This window comes from Sinocyclocheilus anshuiensis, unplaced genomic scaffold, assembly GCF_001515605.1.
Source record: "Sinocyclocheilus anshuiensis isolate Anshui unplaced genomic scaffold, SAMN03320099.WGS_v1.1 scaffold930, whole genome shotgun sequence".
NCBI lineage: Eukaryota > Metazoa > Chordata > Actinopteri > Cypriniformes > Cyprinidae > Sinocyclocheilus > Sinocyclocheilus anshuiensis.
In genome coordinates, this window is record NW_015539900.1 from 1,622,259 (window position 1) to 1,638,539 (window position 16,281).

Sequence of the window (16,281 nt, forward strand, 5' to 3'; positions counted from 1 at the left end):
TTATTTTTGTTGTAATAGATATACCAATCTGTCATATCATGTGTTGTCACTTTTATGTAAATCACATAAACTTTAGTATTTACTCAGAAAATTAATTTTGAATGCATACATTTCTGTATTGCAATATGATGAATTTGTTTAGCTGTACTGAAACATGAAGCCATTGTGATATTTTTTATGTTAATGCATGTTTAAAAAACACCAGCTTTAATTCAAGTCATTTATTTTTTACTGAAAATATTAAACAAATGCAGAAGAGAAAGATTGTTTTTATCAAAGTAGAAACTACATTAAATACATATCAAGAATTCACAAAGCAAATTTAGAGAAAAACTACCATACAGATTTATGTATCAGTAAATATTATTCAAGTACCCTAACCCTACATTATATAATACATAAATATATATATTGCTTCACATTACCACTAACAAAACCCCCAAATATATGGATGTGTTTCCCAACATGACATTTCAGACAGAATTAAGACCTTAGACATCTCTAGAGTTACTAAAACATCAATGCAAAAACTATTCCTGGATGATCCTGAATTGCTTCTTTTGCACAGACCTAAACCGGTGCTACATGTGAATAAACATGATTGAATTTGTAAATTCTCATCCAGTTTTTTCTTCTCATTTCTTGTAGCCACCCATATAGCCTCTCAAGAAGTCCTCGAATCATGGAACTGGATACTCAGGGGCCACATTTTCAGGGAGAGCTTGTTCTTGCTGGGCTGGCTCATCTTTGTGTTTTTCAATTGCGGATTCTGCACGGCGCAGACGGCAGTTGTAATCGATTTCTGGGTCACAGTCCGGATGGGGCTCAATGATGCTGTCTTTGACCCTCTTGGCTGCTTCAGCTCCAGTGGACAGCTGAGGGGCAAACTTACCACAGTTGGGGTCGTAGGGGTGGCAGTCTGGTTTAGAACTGGCAGCACTTGCCCTCAAGCCCTGGCTCTCCACTGGGGTGCAATCCTTATCATAGAACATGTAGCAGTCATAACCTTCCTTGGTCTTCCCATGGATGCCCAGGCGGTGACGGGTCTGGAACTCCGGGAGAACCGGAGGGGGTTTCCTGAGAGCAGCGGCTCCACCCATCAGACAATATGGATCGTAGCGAGGGTCGCAGGCCAGGTTGAGAGGCGCAGGCTCATCTCTTGGAGCATATTCCAAGACAGGCTTATTGACTCCAGCTAGTTTGGCAGCTGTAAGGGGGTTGCAGCCCTCTTCAAACAAAGGGTTGCAAAACTGCTCTTTGGAAGCTTCTGCGTTCCCACCGGTTTGGGCTGCAGGTGCAACTACATTCGTGACGCAAAGGGGGTCAGTGGCGGGGTTACAAGTGGGGTACAGGTGATACAAACCTGAAGGTGATCTGGGCACCAGCTTGGGCTGGCAGTAAGGATCTTTGGTAGGATCACATCCAAGGTGAGCGTAGGAGGGCAGAGGTCCAAGCGAGGGCCTGTGGCCATAAGCAGCGTGCAGGTGGTACTGCAAACACTCAGTGTCTGAAGGATTGCAGATACGCAACAGTTCCGCCCTCTGCTCAGCTGGCAAGAAAGGCTCTAAGACCGGAGCGTAGTAGTAAGCTGGCGGGGTTTTCAGAGGCAGAGGGAGTAGAGGAGACAGAATCGGAGCAGGGACCTTTTCTGGGGTGGGTGAAGGCTCTTCTTCTGCAGCTTTTGGTCTAACAGCATAGAGGCAGTAGGGGTCGAGGTAAGGGTTGCACACTGTCACAGTAGCTTGCCTCACAGGAACAGACATGACCATCTTGGCTTTGGGTTTGCTGGTAGATTCTGCAATGCAGTCTGGGTCGTCGGAGTTGGCACAGGCTTTGTAAATTTCGTTCAGGTGAGTGAGGTAATGGTTGTAGGAGCGTCCCTCTTCTACTCTGTGCTTGTTCTGCAGGTAAACAAGGTACATGCGATCCATGTCCTCAATCTGTGGAGATAATCACAGAGAAACAAAACTGGGCTAATTGAATTACTCTTGTCGCAATTTTCTGTAAACAGCTCTCAAGAAAGTTGACTTATTTTTAGGACAATTACATGAAGTCATTGAAAAATCTCAAAAAGATTTTGACCCTGACTAGCAATATGTGTTTTCGTTTAAGGCTACTCACTCCCTCCTGGTTGTTGGTCTGCATGAAGTATTTATACCAGCCCCAGAAATCAGGCAGGCTCCTGTAGTAGGCAACATTCCTCCTGCTACGGACCAGCTTTTTCAGTGATGTCTTGCTGTCTGTCTTCACCTCAGCAGCGCCCTCTATAGCTGAAACTGCGCATGACAACAGTAAGTATCATTTAAGCATCATTTAAAGGGATAGTTCGGTCATTAATTACTCACCCTCATGTCGTTCCAAATAAGACCTTTGTTCATCTTCGGAACACAAATTAAGATATTTTTGATGAAATCCAAGATCTTTCTGACCCTCTCGGAGTTCATCAAAAATATCTTATTTAGTGTTCCGAATGTCTTATCGGGTTTGAAACGACATGAGGGTGAGCAACTAATGACAGAATTTTCATTTTTGTGTGAAGTATCCCTTTAAATAATATTCAGACAACATCTCAGTATTTTTATTTTATTTATTTATTTATTAATCTATTTAATCAAAATCTGACAATAGTGTATATTATTACTCAGCATTTTGATGACTTCACTATTATTTAGTGCTGGGTAACGATTAATCACGATTAATTGCATCCAAAATAAAAGTTTGTGTGTACATAATATATGTGTGTGTGTACTGTGTATATTTATTATGTATATATAAATACATAAATACTTGTGTTGTATATATTTAAGAAAAATATGTTATGTTTATATATTAAATATATTTATATATAATATAAATTGTATGAATATAAATATATACATGTAAATGTTTTCTAAATATATACTGTGTGTCTTTATACATACATAATAAATATACACAGTGCACACACATATATTATGTACACAAAAACTTTTATTTTGGATGCGATTAATCACGATTAATCATTGCCCAGCACTACTATTATTATAAAATATGGAAAACTCTGTGATGATTTGATTGAATTCTTAAGAAATCTTTGGGTTCTTTGCTTTGCCAGTGCATAACTATGATGTACTGTATAACCTAAAATGAAAATAAGAAGAAGGAGTTGCTATTTTGAGGCCAAGATGTAGAGAAGCTCTATGTGAGACAATGAACCACTGCCATTTTTCAGGTGTGCAGCATAATGATTCATGTTTAATGGCATTATCTCACATCTGAGCTTTGATGTCAGTGCCATTTACAGCATAGCTGATGATACAATTACACAAAAAAGTCCAACTCACCATCCTCTTCTTCATTGCGTCCTACAGGACTAGCCTTCAGAAAGTCTGTGTCAGACATTAATAAAAATAAGTAAATAAATAAAAATGCAAAGAAAACAAAAGAAAAAAAACTAAATTGAATTGTTATGAACCAAATGTCACACTTCTGAAATGAAGGAAAATGCCAACCGACTATGAGTGCACAGCAGGCATTTTTCCCGTCTGCGGAGCCTGTGTCTTATTCTAGTGATTACCGCTCTGTCTCAGCTCTCTGAGAGCTCTAAGTGCTCTAAAATGGGACTTAAACTTCCGGGACCCCCTGCAAGTGTACCTGTTAAACTACAAAGGTATTGGGGAACCAGCCCACAGGTTGCTACCATAATTACCACTGCTGTAAAATAAAATGAAGGATGTAAAATGGTCTGTACATGCAACATTATTTGTGGCATATATCTGCATCTCCAGTTGGTCTCTTTAGATGTTTATAGCTCATGGAAAATATACAGTTGGCTGATAATCACAAGGTCTCTGTTTTCCTATATGGAAACTGTTTGACTGAAATCACTTCACAAAGGTGTTCACAAAAAAGAATAACAATACACAATGCTCATTTGTTTTCTCTGGTTTTGTAAATGCTGTGAAGTTTCTGCAGTAATAGTAACCAGATGTGCTTTGTTTCAGAGATGGATTCTGAGACATTTGGTTCATGTTTTATAATGCTATGGTGACTTATGGTGATTTATGATGCTTTGTAATGCTATGGTTTGAATTGTGCTAAATATTCAGGATCACAGAATATTTTTTATTTTTTTGGATCAAAATGGATTCTCACCTGGCATAAAGACAGTTGCAAAAGCCATTCCACAGAATATAACAGATAATGTAAGTCTGGCCATTTTTCTTGATTAGTTGAATCCTGAAAACAAAAATTGAGAGAGTGATCCATATCAGGGATTCAGGGATATTCGAAATAATGGTCGGCCAATTTGGGGTTTCAATAGTTGATTCTTAAATAATAATGGACTTTTAACTATTTAAACTTTTAAACCATGAATGATTTGTTTAAAATTTCCAATAACTTGAAATAATGTGTTGTTGTACAATTTAGTTTTTAATGGACAGATTGCAATTCACATTCTATTGTTCTTGTAAAAATATAATATGTAAATTTTGTTTGTTCCTTCACTTTTTAAAATTGTTACTTTTTTAGATTTATAAGAATTTCTTAGGCTTTCCCTGCAATTTTTTTAAATGTCTTTTTGAATACTATTTACACCTGTCTTACATAATTCCCAAATTTTTTCCTTTTAATTTTTACATTGTACAATGATGTGGAGGGGGGACAAACACATTATAAATAATACAACATATATATAGAAATCCATGTAAGATTATCAAATAAATAAATGAATGAATATTTTTAAAATATTACAGATATTTTTAAACAATTTCCCAGTGCTCATACCTGCACCTAATTTATTAAGAATGTTTTGTCTGTATCAGTCAACTGAATGAGAAAAAGGATCTTCAAAAGCACTTACCTGTTCTAGCAGAAATGTTTGAAGATACTCCTAAGTTGCTGGTGGGCTCTGAAGGGGCTTACTGAACTCTTCACACAACCTCTGCACTCCCCTTCAAACCCTCTGAATTGCTGTGGCGAACGGCAACATTTTTAAAGTGCTCCATGATCATTAAGAAAAAAAGGCATGTCAGGAGCTTGCTGTTAGCATTTTTGGGATTGGCTCTTGCAAAATCAGCTCATTGACCAATGAGAGTCCTGTAATTAGGGAGAAAAGCAGCAAGATCCAACTTGGAAGAGGGAGCCGGAAGGATGCAGACATAATCAAATAAATACCTTTTTACTGATTGATGAATGAGGTGCCACATCTACCACTGAGACACAAACATGACAGAAAACCTTGTGATACTGATACCTTGTGAACTGAACATGTGATACTTTCTCCATTCTGCCATATGAATTATGACTTTATCAGTTCATGCACTTTTGATTATTTCACCAAGAGCAGTTTATCTTATTCTGAATCCTGCAGTTTGCTCAGTATTATGCAGTAAAGCTCTATGGAATTCCAAGTTTATACTTCGCTTATGCTTAATTTTTTTTTTTATAAATTAATCTAAAAACTTCTTTATGTAATATCATATAAATTAGTTTTGTTTAAGCAAACATATTATTTAATATGACTAACCTAACATCATTTACCAACAATAAACTCTTACAGTATTGGAACAAGTGGAAGATGTAATGCTGACAAAATTGTCATTTTTGTGTGAAATATCTCTTTTTAGAAACCTTTATACAATAATGTTAAAGCACCCACATCATCTTCCTCATTCAAGACTTTTAGGCTTAAGTCATCTATGGCAAAGTGAAAACTGTGTGATGTAAGCTAATTAAAAACCAGACCCATGCTGTTTAAAAAAAAACTCTCCCCAACAAGCAGATTCCTGTCAGCAGCTTTTTGAAGGTGTTATCTGGCAGTTTCTTCACACTCACTAAAGATTCCACAGGAAAAGCAGAAAGTGTCGGCCACTGTCATAAGAAACTGAAGGCAACTGAAGGCCAGAAGGTTACAGGATGCTATAAAAAAAAAAAATCAGCTTTGGGTTAACGATCCAACTACTTTTTATGACAAGAACATCATAGATCAGAATGATAGCCTATAGAATATCATTTTAGGTGATTCCTTATAGCTGCAAAAATCTATAGCTGAAGCTATATGGTGGCTGCTTATGATTTAGAAACGACATCTGCAACATGCAACTCTTATGCATATACTACTGTATGTGACTGATTGTTTAATGGTGTCCATTCATCATGATGATGGGATGGCCAGATCAGCATGTCCACTGTTACACATATAATTAAACTTCAGGCTTGCTGCAAACAGGTGTTTTACATAGCACATAAACCTGCAATCCAAGCTGGAAGCAGCTGAGCACACAAACACGATATGGCCTCATAATTCCAACATACCACATGTAGAAGAATGTGACATGCGCTCAGAATTTTGGAACACCTGGCGCCAGGGAAGAGTTTAAAAATCACTTAGAAGACAAAAAAAATGTATTTGCCCTTCACTGAAGCAATTTTTATTAATATATACAGTATCTATATTTACCAAATGTCTACTTATCTTTCCACAAATATCTAATTGCCCTATTTCACAAACTTTAGTGAAATAAGTGACTTTTGGTTTAACTTGTAACAGAACGAGTGTGGCTGGAAGGTCAAGGTGGTAAAACTCTGAGGAGTTCTGCTTTTTTATTTCTTTTCTCAGAGTTCATCTGTATGTCTTTGCAGAGTTTTATGAGACTTGAGACAAGCCAGCTTTCACATCTTCTCACCTGGAAATAGGGCAGAGCACTTTTCCTTCCCTTCCACACATATAATGGCTCCAAAAAGGATTCTGACTGAAGTCACACCAAAAAATGTGTGAATATCAAAATATCAAACCAAGTGACATTTTTCTTAAAAGCATATCACAAACACTCTTTTCAAGCTAATTTTCAAATGTTAAAAAATGCTATGGCTCGACAGTTTCTGGTTGTCAAACTGTACGTGCCTATAGTGATGAACTACATCTCTGGTTACTCTGAATGAGATTTTGTCTTTTGTAAAATAACTATATTTCTGCCATGCTTTTCCCAAAGCAGCAACAAAATGTGTAAACAATTGCATTTTATGGAAAACTAAAGGCCTTCTAGAAAGAACTCATGTAAGAAAAAAGCCAAGTAAACAAAAATGATGTGCATGACACTGTGTGATTTACATGCCAGAAAGGACATGTAACTGAATCTGTCATGTATAATTTTGATGGGTGACATGAATCAATGACATTAAAATATTATTAAGCTAAATGGATACAAATAATATGTTTATGAAACCTTTTGTGATATGGTTGTCTGTATTTATCTATATTGTGATAAGCAAAGTAATACAATAGGTCTGTCATTTTTCTCTTTCTTTGAAGAACGTTGGGATTAATATGTGTGGCAAATTAGGGAATTTTTTGTGGCTTGTTTGATTTTTATTTTGGCCCTGAGACACAAATCACACCACATTAAGCCACTCACTTCATAAAGACATTCTGCGGTAGTAAAAACATCTCCTGCTGGGCCTGAATATTTTAAAGGACCACCAGATGCAGAATTATGGAAGAGTTTCTTTTTAATTGTTTCAGTATGTTTAGCTATAACCTATACAGTCACTCATGTTGCATCTTGTACATTTGTTCAGACTGAATGTTACTGAAAATATTGGTGTTGTTCTTTTTATCTGCTTTAAGCATGTAATTATAAACAACTCTCCATTAAAAAAGCTGCGTCGTAATATTTAGTCTTGATAAATTATTTTAGATTTGAGTAGCTCAAATTGAAGCAGTTTAATTCATGTTTGATGGGTTTAATGGATGAAGTCCTGCAGTGATGAGCATAAATCATACACATTTGAAACATGACTATTTTGTTCTACTGACTTGAGGTAAAGTTTAGGTGATGTATGGATAGTGTGCTTTACAGGTGGACTACGAGTAAATCACCGGGTGCTGTTTAAAAGTGTCAGATTTATGAGGAGGACTGTTCCTCCCCTTTGCCTAGTGAAAACAGCTCATATTTAACCAGTACCTGGATCTAATGATGGTGAATACATTTATTATCCATTTAATCATGCATTTGGTAACAATTAACAATACACATTATCATTACAATTTAATTAATTATAGCTTTTCCATTCCAAAATTACCATTACAATATGAAGTCACGTTTTTAAGTCCTTCATTTTTTAATATTCATTAGAAGTAATAACCATTTGCTTTATAATTTATATACAATTATAATTAAATATATAAGTTTAAGTGAAGAAAAAAAAATTTAAATGTGAAATTTGAACCCAATGAATATGTTTTGACCCCATTTAGGATTGTTTCAAAGTCACTTAAGATATTTTCCATTGCAAAACCTCATTCAGAATAATGACAAAACCACAATTTTGAATTGTACGGTTTTAATTACATTCTGGAGATTGTTCATACAACTATATTTTGCTTATTCTCTTCCGTTCTGACAGACAAACTTGCACAGGCATATAAGGCAATCATGTGCGTGGCAGCAATCTAATAAGATAGATATATAGGAATAAATAATACAATACAATTAAAAAAAAGTGATCAAACTTACACTGATTAGAATCATTTTTGGACAGCAGTCATTATAGTGACTGGCAGAAATTCCTATTCAGCCAACGTGTTATAGAAAGCGTTTGATACATCTCAAAACAAAATTCATAATACATCAGAAGTTTGTTAGAAACACTACATTTAGATACACACCAAGCACCACACTGTGAACAGAAACAGTCTTGGTTATATGTGCGTCTGTACTTACATTGATGAAAAGGCAATTATGAATAATGGGTCAGTTGATAAAAGACTACTCTCTTTTTCACAGAAAGCATGATAATGATCCCCAAAGAGACATTTTGATTTATAAAACTGACTAAAAGTACAATTGTCTTCTGTCTACATTGTTCTTGGGGATTAAATACATTTTACATTTTGTTCTTTTGCCTGAAAAAAAAAAAAAAAAACTTAAGGTCTTTGTGTACATTAAAGAGAAAGAGTTCACCCAAAAATTATCATTATTTTCACACTTTCATATTTTTCCAAACCTGTATGAGTTCTGTGGAACACAAAAGATTATATTCTGTGTAACTGTTTTTGTTTATAAAATGTAAGTTAATGGAGTCTAAAACAACATTAAACACCATTAATGACAGAATATTCATTTTTGGTCGAACCATCCCTTTAAGCACTATTTGATGAATATGAATATGAATCTAAATCATAATCTGTTCAACTTTGGTGCCTATGTGCTCTAGTGCCTAGTTGGTTCACTCTAAAAGAAGGTGCAAACTGAAAAAAGTCTAAAACATGACTACCCATGCAAAGGATTACACTAAGACCACCAGCTTTTCAGAAATCCTTCATGAAAAATACAAAAAACTAAATTAGAAAACAAAATATTTTAAATAAAAATACATATTTGTCACATGTGTACTTCTCTACAAGGTGTTTCTGTTTGCTTATAAATGCTATCCTGATTGTCAGTTAGTGGGAGGCCCTTACTCTTTGGCCATGAAGCTTTATTTTAGGAGTAATTATGTGAAGTTGAAAAGAGAAAAAATATTTGGCAGCAAAATATGCAGTATCCTGCATCTACCAGCCCTTTAACAGCTAAACGAATTAATTTACTCTGGTCCATAACCCTCTGGTCATTGGCGGGTTGGAGGTTGACAGGAAACATTGTGAAAACAATTTCCTCCGATGACCCACTGAGATGGAGCTACGCCAAAACCAGCCACAATCACCTTCCCCGTGAAAAACACTAATAGCCCCCTTCCACAAATGACTTTGTTTTTATAGCAAAACAACTGAATCACACCAGCAAAGTAAAACAATGGAATACCTTCATTACTCTGGACCTTTCCCTGTGAACCCGACATTTATCCTCCCACCCACATCCCATCACAGAGGGAAGCAGAACCCCTCTGAATAAAATCATTGGCGCCCCAGTAGTTTGGACAGAAAGCCTGAAGAGGGTTTGCTAGGTTTAGACGTTTCTGCACGGCTCGAGCGGTCCAGCCCCAACTCGCCTTCCAGCTGTTCCAGCTCTGATTGGTCCAACAACTCAAAGTCCTCCGCCTCGCTGTCCGATTCCTCAGCCAGGGCCTGGACCAGCGCAGGCGCTACAGCTGCCTCCAGACGTTCCTGCATGGCCGCGGTTACTGCTGCTGTGATTACGTCTCCAGCCAGCCTCTGCACAACCTCCAGGGCCTGGGCCGCGGGTTCCTCCTCTGACTGTGTGGACCCGACCCTGCTGGGATGGGCTGGAGGGGTGGGCATCCCAATGCTCAGGTCTTCGTCATCATCTCCATTTGTTCCCAAGCCATTGTCCAAGGAGGGAAACTCCGGTAGTCCACCGGTGAAGACTTCCTCGTCACTTCGCCGGTCTGAGTCTGTATCAAATATATAACACAGAAAATGCCCCCATTTAAAAAACAATGAGATGTATACACATTCAACAGGAATACAATTTGGCATAATATCTATTATTGAATGCATCAAAACTATATACGTTTTCAAGGTTTTAGACATTACATACATTTATCATAATGCTATAATACACAAAGAACGGCTCTAATACATAAAAAAGGCTTTCATTCATTCAATTCTTCAATCTCCTTTTTTATAATCACAACATGCTGATGACTAATTGATTTCCAGTGTACTAGTATATATTTATTTATAGTATACTAACATATAGTATACAGTTAATACCACAGTTTAAAAGTTTGGGGTCAATATGATTTTTTAATGATACAGTTAAAAATAAAAAATAAAATACAGTAAAAATATTAATATTGTGAAATATTATTACAATTTTAAATCGCTTTTTTAATAATGCGTTATGTATTTTTTATGTATATGTACTTTGTATTTTAAAATGTAATTTATTCCTGTGATGGTAAAGCTGAATTTTCAGCATCCAGTCCAGTGTGACACGATCCTTCAGAAAAATTCATTCTAATATCCTGATTCACTATTCAAGCATCATTTAACATTTCTTATTGTTATCAGTTGAAAGCAGTTGTGCTGCTTAATATTTCTTGTGGAATGAAAAATATCAGGTAACATTTTAGATTAGGGAACACATATTCATTATTAACTAAGGGCTTTGCCCTCAATAAACTCCTAATTTGCGGCTTATTAATATTTAGTAAGGTAGTTGTTAAGTTTAGGTATTGGGTAGGATTAAGGGATGTACAATATGGTCATGCAGAATAAGGCATTAATATGTACCTAATAAACAAGTACTAATAAACAGGCAATATGCTAGTAATATACATGCTAATAAGCAACTAGTTAATAGTGAAATAGTGATAGATAGATAGATAGATAGATAGATAGATAGATAGATATATATACAGTGGGTACGGAAAGTATTCAGACCCCCTTAAATTTTTCACTCTTTGTTATACACACACACACACACACACACACACACATCAGTTTCTGGCAGTTAGTTTGCAGGGTTTTTTTTTTTTGTTATATAAGGGTCTATCTATCATTTGTTATATTTAGACTATATTTAGACCTGGAAATTCACCCACATACAGATATTTCTGGAAAAGGTAAGAGAGCTTTACCTTCAGAGTTTTCTGTCTGAGGTGTGTGTCCCTCTGAAAGGTTAAAGGTGCCATTGTCTGTCCATGTTATTTCAGAGACCTCTGTGTCGGATATAGACAGCTCTTTGCACACGGTGGAGTCCATCTGTATTAGATACTCAATATCAGTTCACACAAAGACAAGAAATGGACATATTATGTATATGATATTATTGTCATATCCTAAAGCCCTCACAGTCTTCAGTGGCACATGATAAGCGTGTGAGTAACAGTATCTGGCCAGTTGTGTGGCAGCTCACTGACCTTGGGGAAAAGTGCAGACAGATCTGCTTCAATGCTCTCTCTCTTGGCTTGTGACTGGAGTATCCTTTTCTCTTAAGCAGGAAAGGAATATGGAAAATGCAAGTCAGCCATGACTTTAAATATTACATTCAAAACCAAACAGAATCGATAAAAATACTTTAGTGTAATTGAAATATGTAAAAATGCGTGTGTGTACTATGTTTTATATGCTTATTAGTGGTTTGCCTTGTTAGCTTAGCAACATGCTAATGCTAAACTCCACTGAATTCAATCAGATGAGCTAAATGTGTGGTGCGCTCCAAAATTTATTTTGGGGGTCAAGCTACACTGGAATTCATGTAAAATTCAGTAATTTTCTATGTCTGTATTTGAGACGTACCATGATTCTCCTTTATTTTCTGAAGAAACTCGCCCACTCCAAAGTCCAGTTTCTGCAGAACTGGTTCCAACCACATCCCAAACTCATGTGACGACACCAAAGGCCAGAGAAAAATGCCCAGCACTGCAGTAAACAGATGTAGAAACTATTAATGTACGCGTCACTCTTACCAGTGTGTTTATGAACCTGCTGACTGCTAGGAAGAAAGAGAAACCAGAGACTGAGTGGGAATATCGTCATGGTTACATTTCTAGGAATCCACTATCACATGACAAACAGACTGTTGGATGTTCTCAAGTGTGCTGGAGGTAAATCCAGAAAAGGCTATGCTCACCTTAGCCAATAGTAGCATGGTTACAGTTGTACAAAGACTTTAATGAAAAGATATGGCAAAAGCTGTTAATTACCATCTTTTTTTGTGTAGGACCTAATTTGGCACTTACCTAAGATGTATGAAATAACAACCCCTGGAATGTAACGTCCAAGTATTGCCAGAAAAGAACACATACTGCACACCAGCAGACAGAACTGCAATGAGACGCAAATTTAAAATGTCTCAGTTCACTGCAAAAGGATAGTTGACATAAAATACTTTTGAAGAGTTAATAAACTGAGATGTGACATGCTATACTCTAAATCTATTTTAAATATCATTTTGTTAATTCTTTTAAGATCACTGTCAGACCATGAAAAATTAACTAGAAAAGGCAAAATGGTGGTTAAAATGGGGAAAATGTAGAAGAAATTAAGACTTGACATGATACCCAACATATATGGTTTCCCTTTATACATTCATACAAATTTTAACCTACAATCTACATTGTAATGTAAAAAAAGGGTACATTATGCAAAAACTAAATCTGTCCGTACCTTGCCTGGATTCTGCTGCTTAAAAGAGGAAGTCTCCTCAATGAAGAGCTTGAGGCTCGTCCAGAAGTCTGTGAATGGAGATCCTGATCCAGACTTGCCCTCCTGGACAGAATCAATGATCTCCCAGCTACAATTAAAAGACCAGTAATATAAATGATCATTAAAGTTGAACCAGAAGTACAGACGACCCTTCTGCAAAAGCACATATTAATTCATTAATTCAAATAAACAATGTAAACTTCTTTATTTATCATTGCATATCTGCTGAACACATATGCTGCTATATATTTGTAGTGGCCTCTTCTCAACATCTGGAACTGGGATATGACACAACATGCCTATACACTATACAGGACATGTAAATTCACGTTATGGAGGGTGGAAAGAATTAAATAAAAATGTAGACCTTATAGTCCATTTTAATAAACGGATATCAGTGTTGTTACAGCCGGCTCTTAGGCTGCAACAAAGAGGAGTCCAGACGCAAGAATACTTAACAAAACATTTATTTTAACAACAAAATATAACATAAATGTAGCATAAATGAAGGAACGAGCCAGGGTCGGCTGGGACACACAGCACAACACGGACCGTCGAGCTCCACGCAGGAGACGATCTCCCAAACCAACCGCACCAACACGCCAGGCACTCTTAAACTCTGCGTCCAACAAGTGTCAGGTGTGCAAGCCACACCCCCTCCAAGCGGCACCTAAAACACACACCCCACAAGTGCACGCACAGCCCAAACTGGGACGTCACACACACCCTTCTACCCAGGGCTGACGACCACCTACTGCACCAGAGCCGAAACAAACAATGCCCGCAACCGCCGAAGATGCTGCTCCCAAGTGTCGCCAAAAATAATCACGTCATCCAAATAGACAGCACACCCCTCCAACCCAAAAACGATGTGATTCATCAACCTTTGAAAGGTTGCCGGCGCGTTCCGCAGCCCAAAACTCATAACGGAGTAGGAGTACAGCCCAGATGGTGTAATAAAAGCGGTAACTTCTTGGGCACGTTTCGTTAACGGCACCTGCCAGTACCCTTTCAAAAGGTCCAACTTACTAACAAACTTTGACGCACCCACTTGGTCGACGCAATCCTCCACACGAGGCAAAGGAAATGCATCGGGTTTCGTTATGTTATTCAACTTCCGGTAATCCGTACAAAATCTGTAGGTACCGTCCACTTTCTTTACTAACAAACAGGGCGATGCCCAACTAGAGAAGGAAGGTTGGGCTATTCCATTATCAAGCATATATTGGACCTCTGTTTCTAATGCCTTTCGCTTCTCAACAGGAACCCGATAAAACCGCTGCCGTATTGGCGGCGCATCACCCACGTCCACATCGTGATGTATTAGATGTGTGCGTGAGGGTATGTCTCCAACAACATGGGAAAATCAGCCACTAAACGAATGAACTCAGACCTATACTCATCGGGCAAATGACCCAACACATTCTCAAAATTTTCAAGAGTCTCCGAGTTTTTCAGACACGGTAACAGCACACCGTCCCCGGGTGCCTCAACATCCTCACCGTTACCAGGAGAATGATGAGGTCCCTCAAATACCACAGCGGCCGCTACAACAGGACTTATCTCTACGTCAACACTACGAGAGAAATATGGTTTAAGCAAATTCGCATGACACAACTGACTAGACTTCTTTCGATCAGGAGTCGCAACTATATAGTCTTGCTCAGATAGGCTACCTTTCGTTTAACTGTATACGGCCCAGAAAATCTCGCACAAAACGGAAATCCAGGCGAAGGCAACAAAACGAGTACTTGATCACCTGGACTGAAGTCACGACATTCCATACAACGGTCAAACAATTTTTTCATCTTAACCTGCGCCTTTACCAGATGTTCTCGCGCTCTTTGTCCTGCCAAAGATAAACGCCTGCGAAAACCATTAACATAATCTAACAGATTTTTAGGCGAGTCTTCACTCTTTAGCCCCTATGGGGTATAGGTCCCCGCACCGTATGGCCAAAAACTAACTCATTTGGACTAAAACCCAAACTCTCTTGTACGACTTCCCGGGCCGCCAGCATTAGCCAAGGCAGTCCGTCTTCCCAATCCCTATTCAGTTCCAGACAGTAAGAGCGCAACAGCGACTTCAGAGACTGATGAAAACGCTCTAAAGCGCCCTGACTCTGTGCGTGATATGCGCTAGACTGATTATGTTTCACACCAAGCTGTTTCAAAACCTCCGCAAACATTCCCGAAGTAAAATTGGTCCCTCGATCACTCTGCACAACTTTAGGTATCCCAAAAATCGAAACAAATTGCATTAAAGCTTTAACCACAGCCTTAGTAGTAATCCTACGCAAGGGATACGCTGCAGGATAGCGGGTTGTTTGGCACATAACTGTAAGCAAATACGAATTACCAGATTTGGAAGGAGGCAAAGGGCCGACACAGTCAACTATGATATGCTCAAACGGTTGACTGACAACCGGTATTGGACACAATGGCACAGGCTTTAAAACTTGATTAGGTTTACCCCCCACCTGACAGATGTGACATGTTTTAATAAATGCTGCAACATCTTTTTTTAGACGCGGCCAATAGAATTGCCGCAAAATCCGATAATAAGTTTTCTTCACGCCCAAATGGCCAGCCACATCACCATGAGCAGCATTTAGTACCACCTCTTTAAATTTAGCAGGCACCACTACCTGAATTATGGCCTCCTTACAGGAATCTTCCCTTTGATGACTCCACTTCCTCAACAACAATCATCCTGTATAAAACAGCCATTCGCTACACTCTCCACTTCCTCAGAGGATACCACAGCCGCGAACAAAGATTGCAAAACAGGATCTTCCTGCTGCGCAGCTACTAAATCACTACGAGAAATAGGAGAAAAAACAGATAAACCAGGAATCTCAAATTTAGTCACTTCAGGAGATTTAGATGGTAGCGTACGACTCATTGCGCGCGTCACAGCACAGGAAACAAACACCTCACGGAACTCTTGAAACAATTCATCAATTTGCTCTTTCAACGGAGCAAAAGAAACTACCGGTGGAGGAAGAATATCCCGCCATACTCGCCCCCCTGCCAAATTATTTTCCCAGAATTACCGAAACACCCTTCACGGGTAAAGAGGGGCGCACTCCAAGAGTTACCTCTCCTTCGACCAACTCCGATTTCAAATTAACTCTGTGCAAGGGAACTGATAAGGTCTGCAGTCCTATCCCCCGTATTAAGACA

The 16,281-nt window shown here is 38.1% G+C and overlaps 1 protein-coding gene and 1 pseudogene across 1 annotated transcript in view; both read right to left on the minus strand.

Annotated features, from left to right (window-relative positions):
* Positions 1–635: 635 nt before the first annotated feature.
* On the minus strand, positions 636–3,381 carry LOC107686072 (uncharacterized; annotated as a pseudogene).
* A 5,733-nt stretch (positions 3,382–9,114) lies between these two features.
* LOC107686060 (reticulophagy receptor FAM134B-like) overlaps positions 9,115–16,281 on the minus strand; it is a 15,557-nt gene continuing 8,390 nt past the window's right edge. The window contains exons 4-9 of the mRNA XM_016482899.1: positions 13,058–13,184; positions 12,631–12,715; positions 12,188–12,310; positions 11,809–11,879; positions 11,527–11,650; positions 9,115–10,335 (exon numbers count right to left, since the gene is read on the minus strand). Coding sequence (XP_016338385.1) covers positions 9,878–10,335; positions 11,527–11,650; positions 11,809–11,879; positions 12,188–12,310; positions 12,631–12,715; positions 13,058–13,184 — 988 coding nt within the window. The 3' untranslated portion in view covers positions 9,115–9,877. The remainder of the gene's footprint in view (positions 10,336–11,526; positions 11,651–11,808; positions 11,880–12,187; positions 12,311–12,630; positions 12,716–13,057; positions 13,185–16,281) is intronic.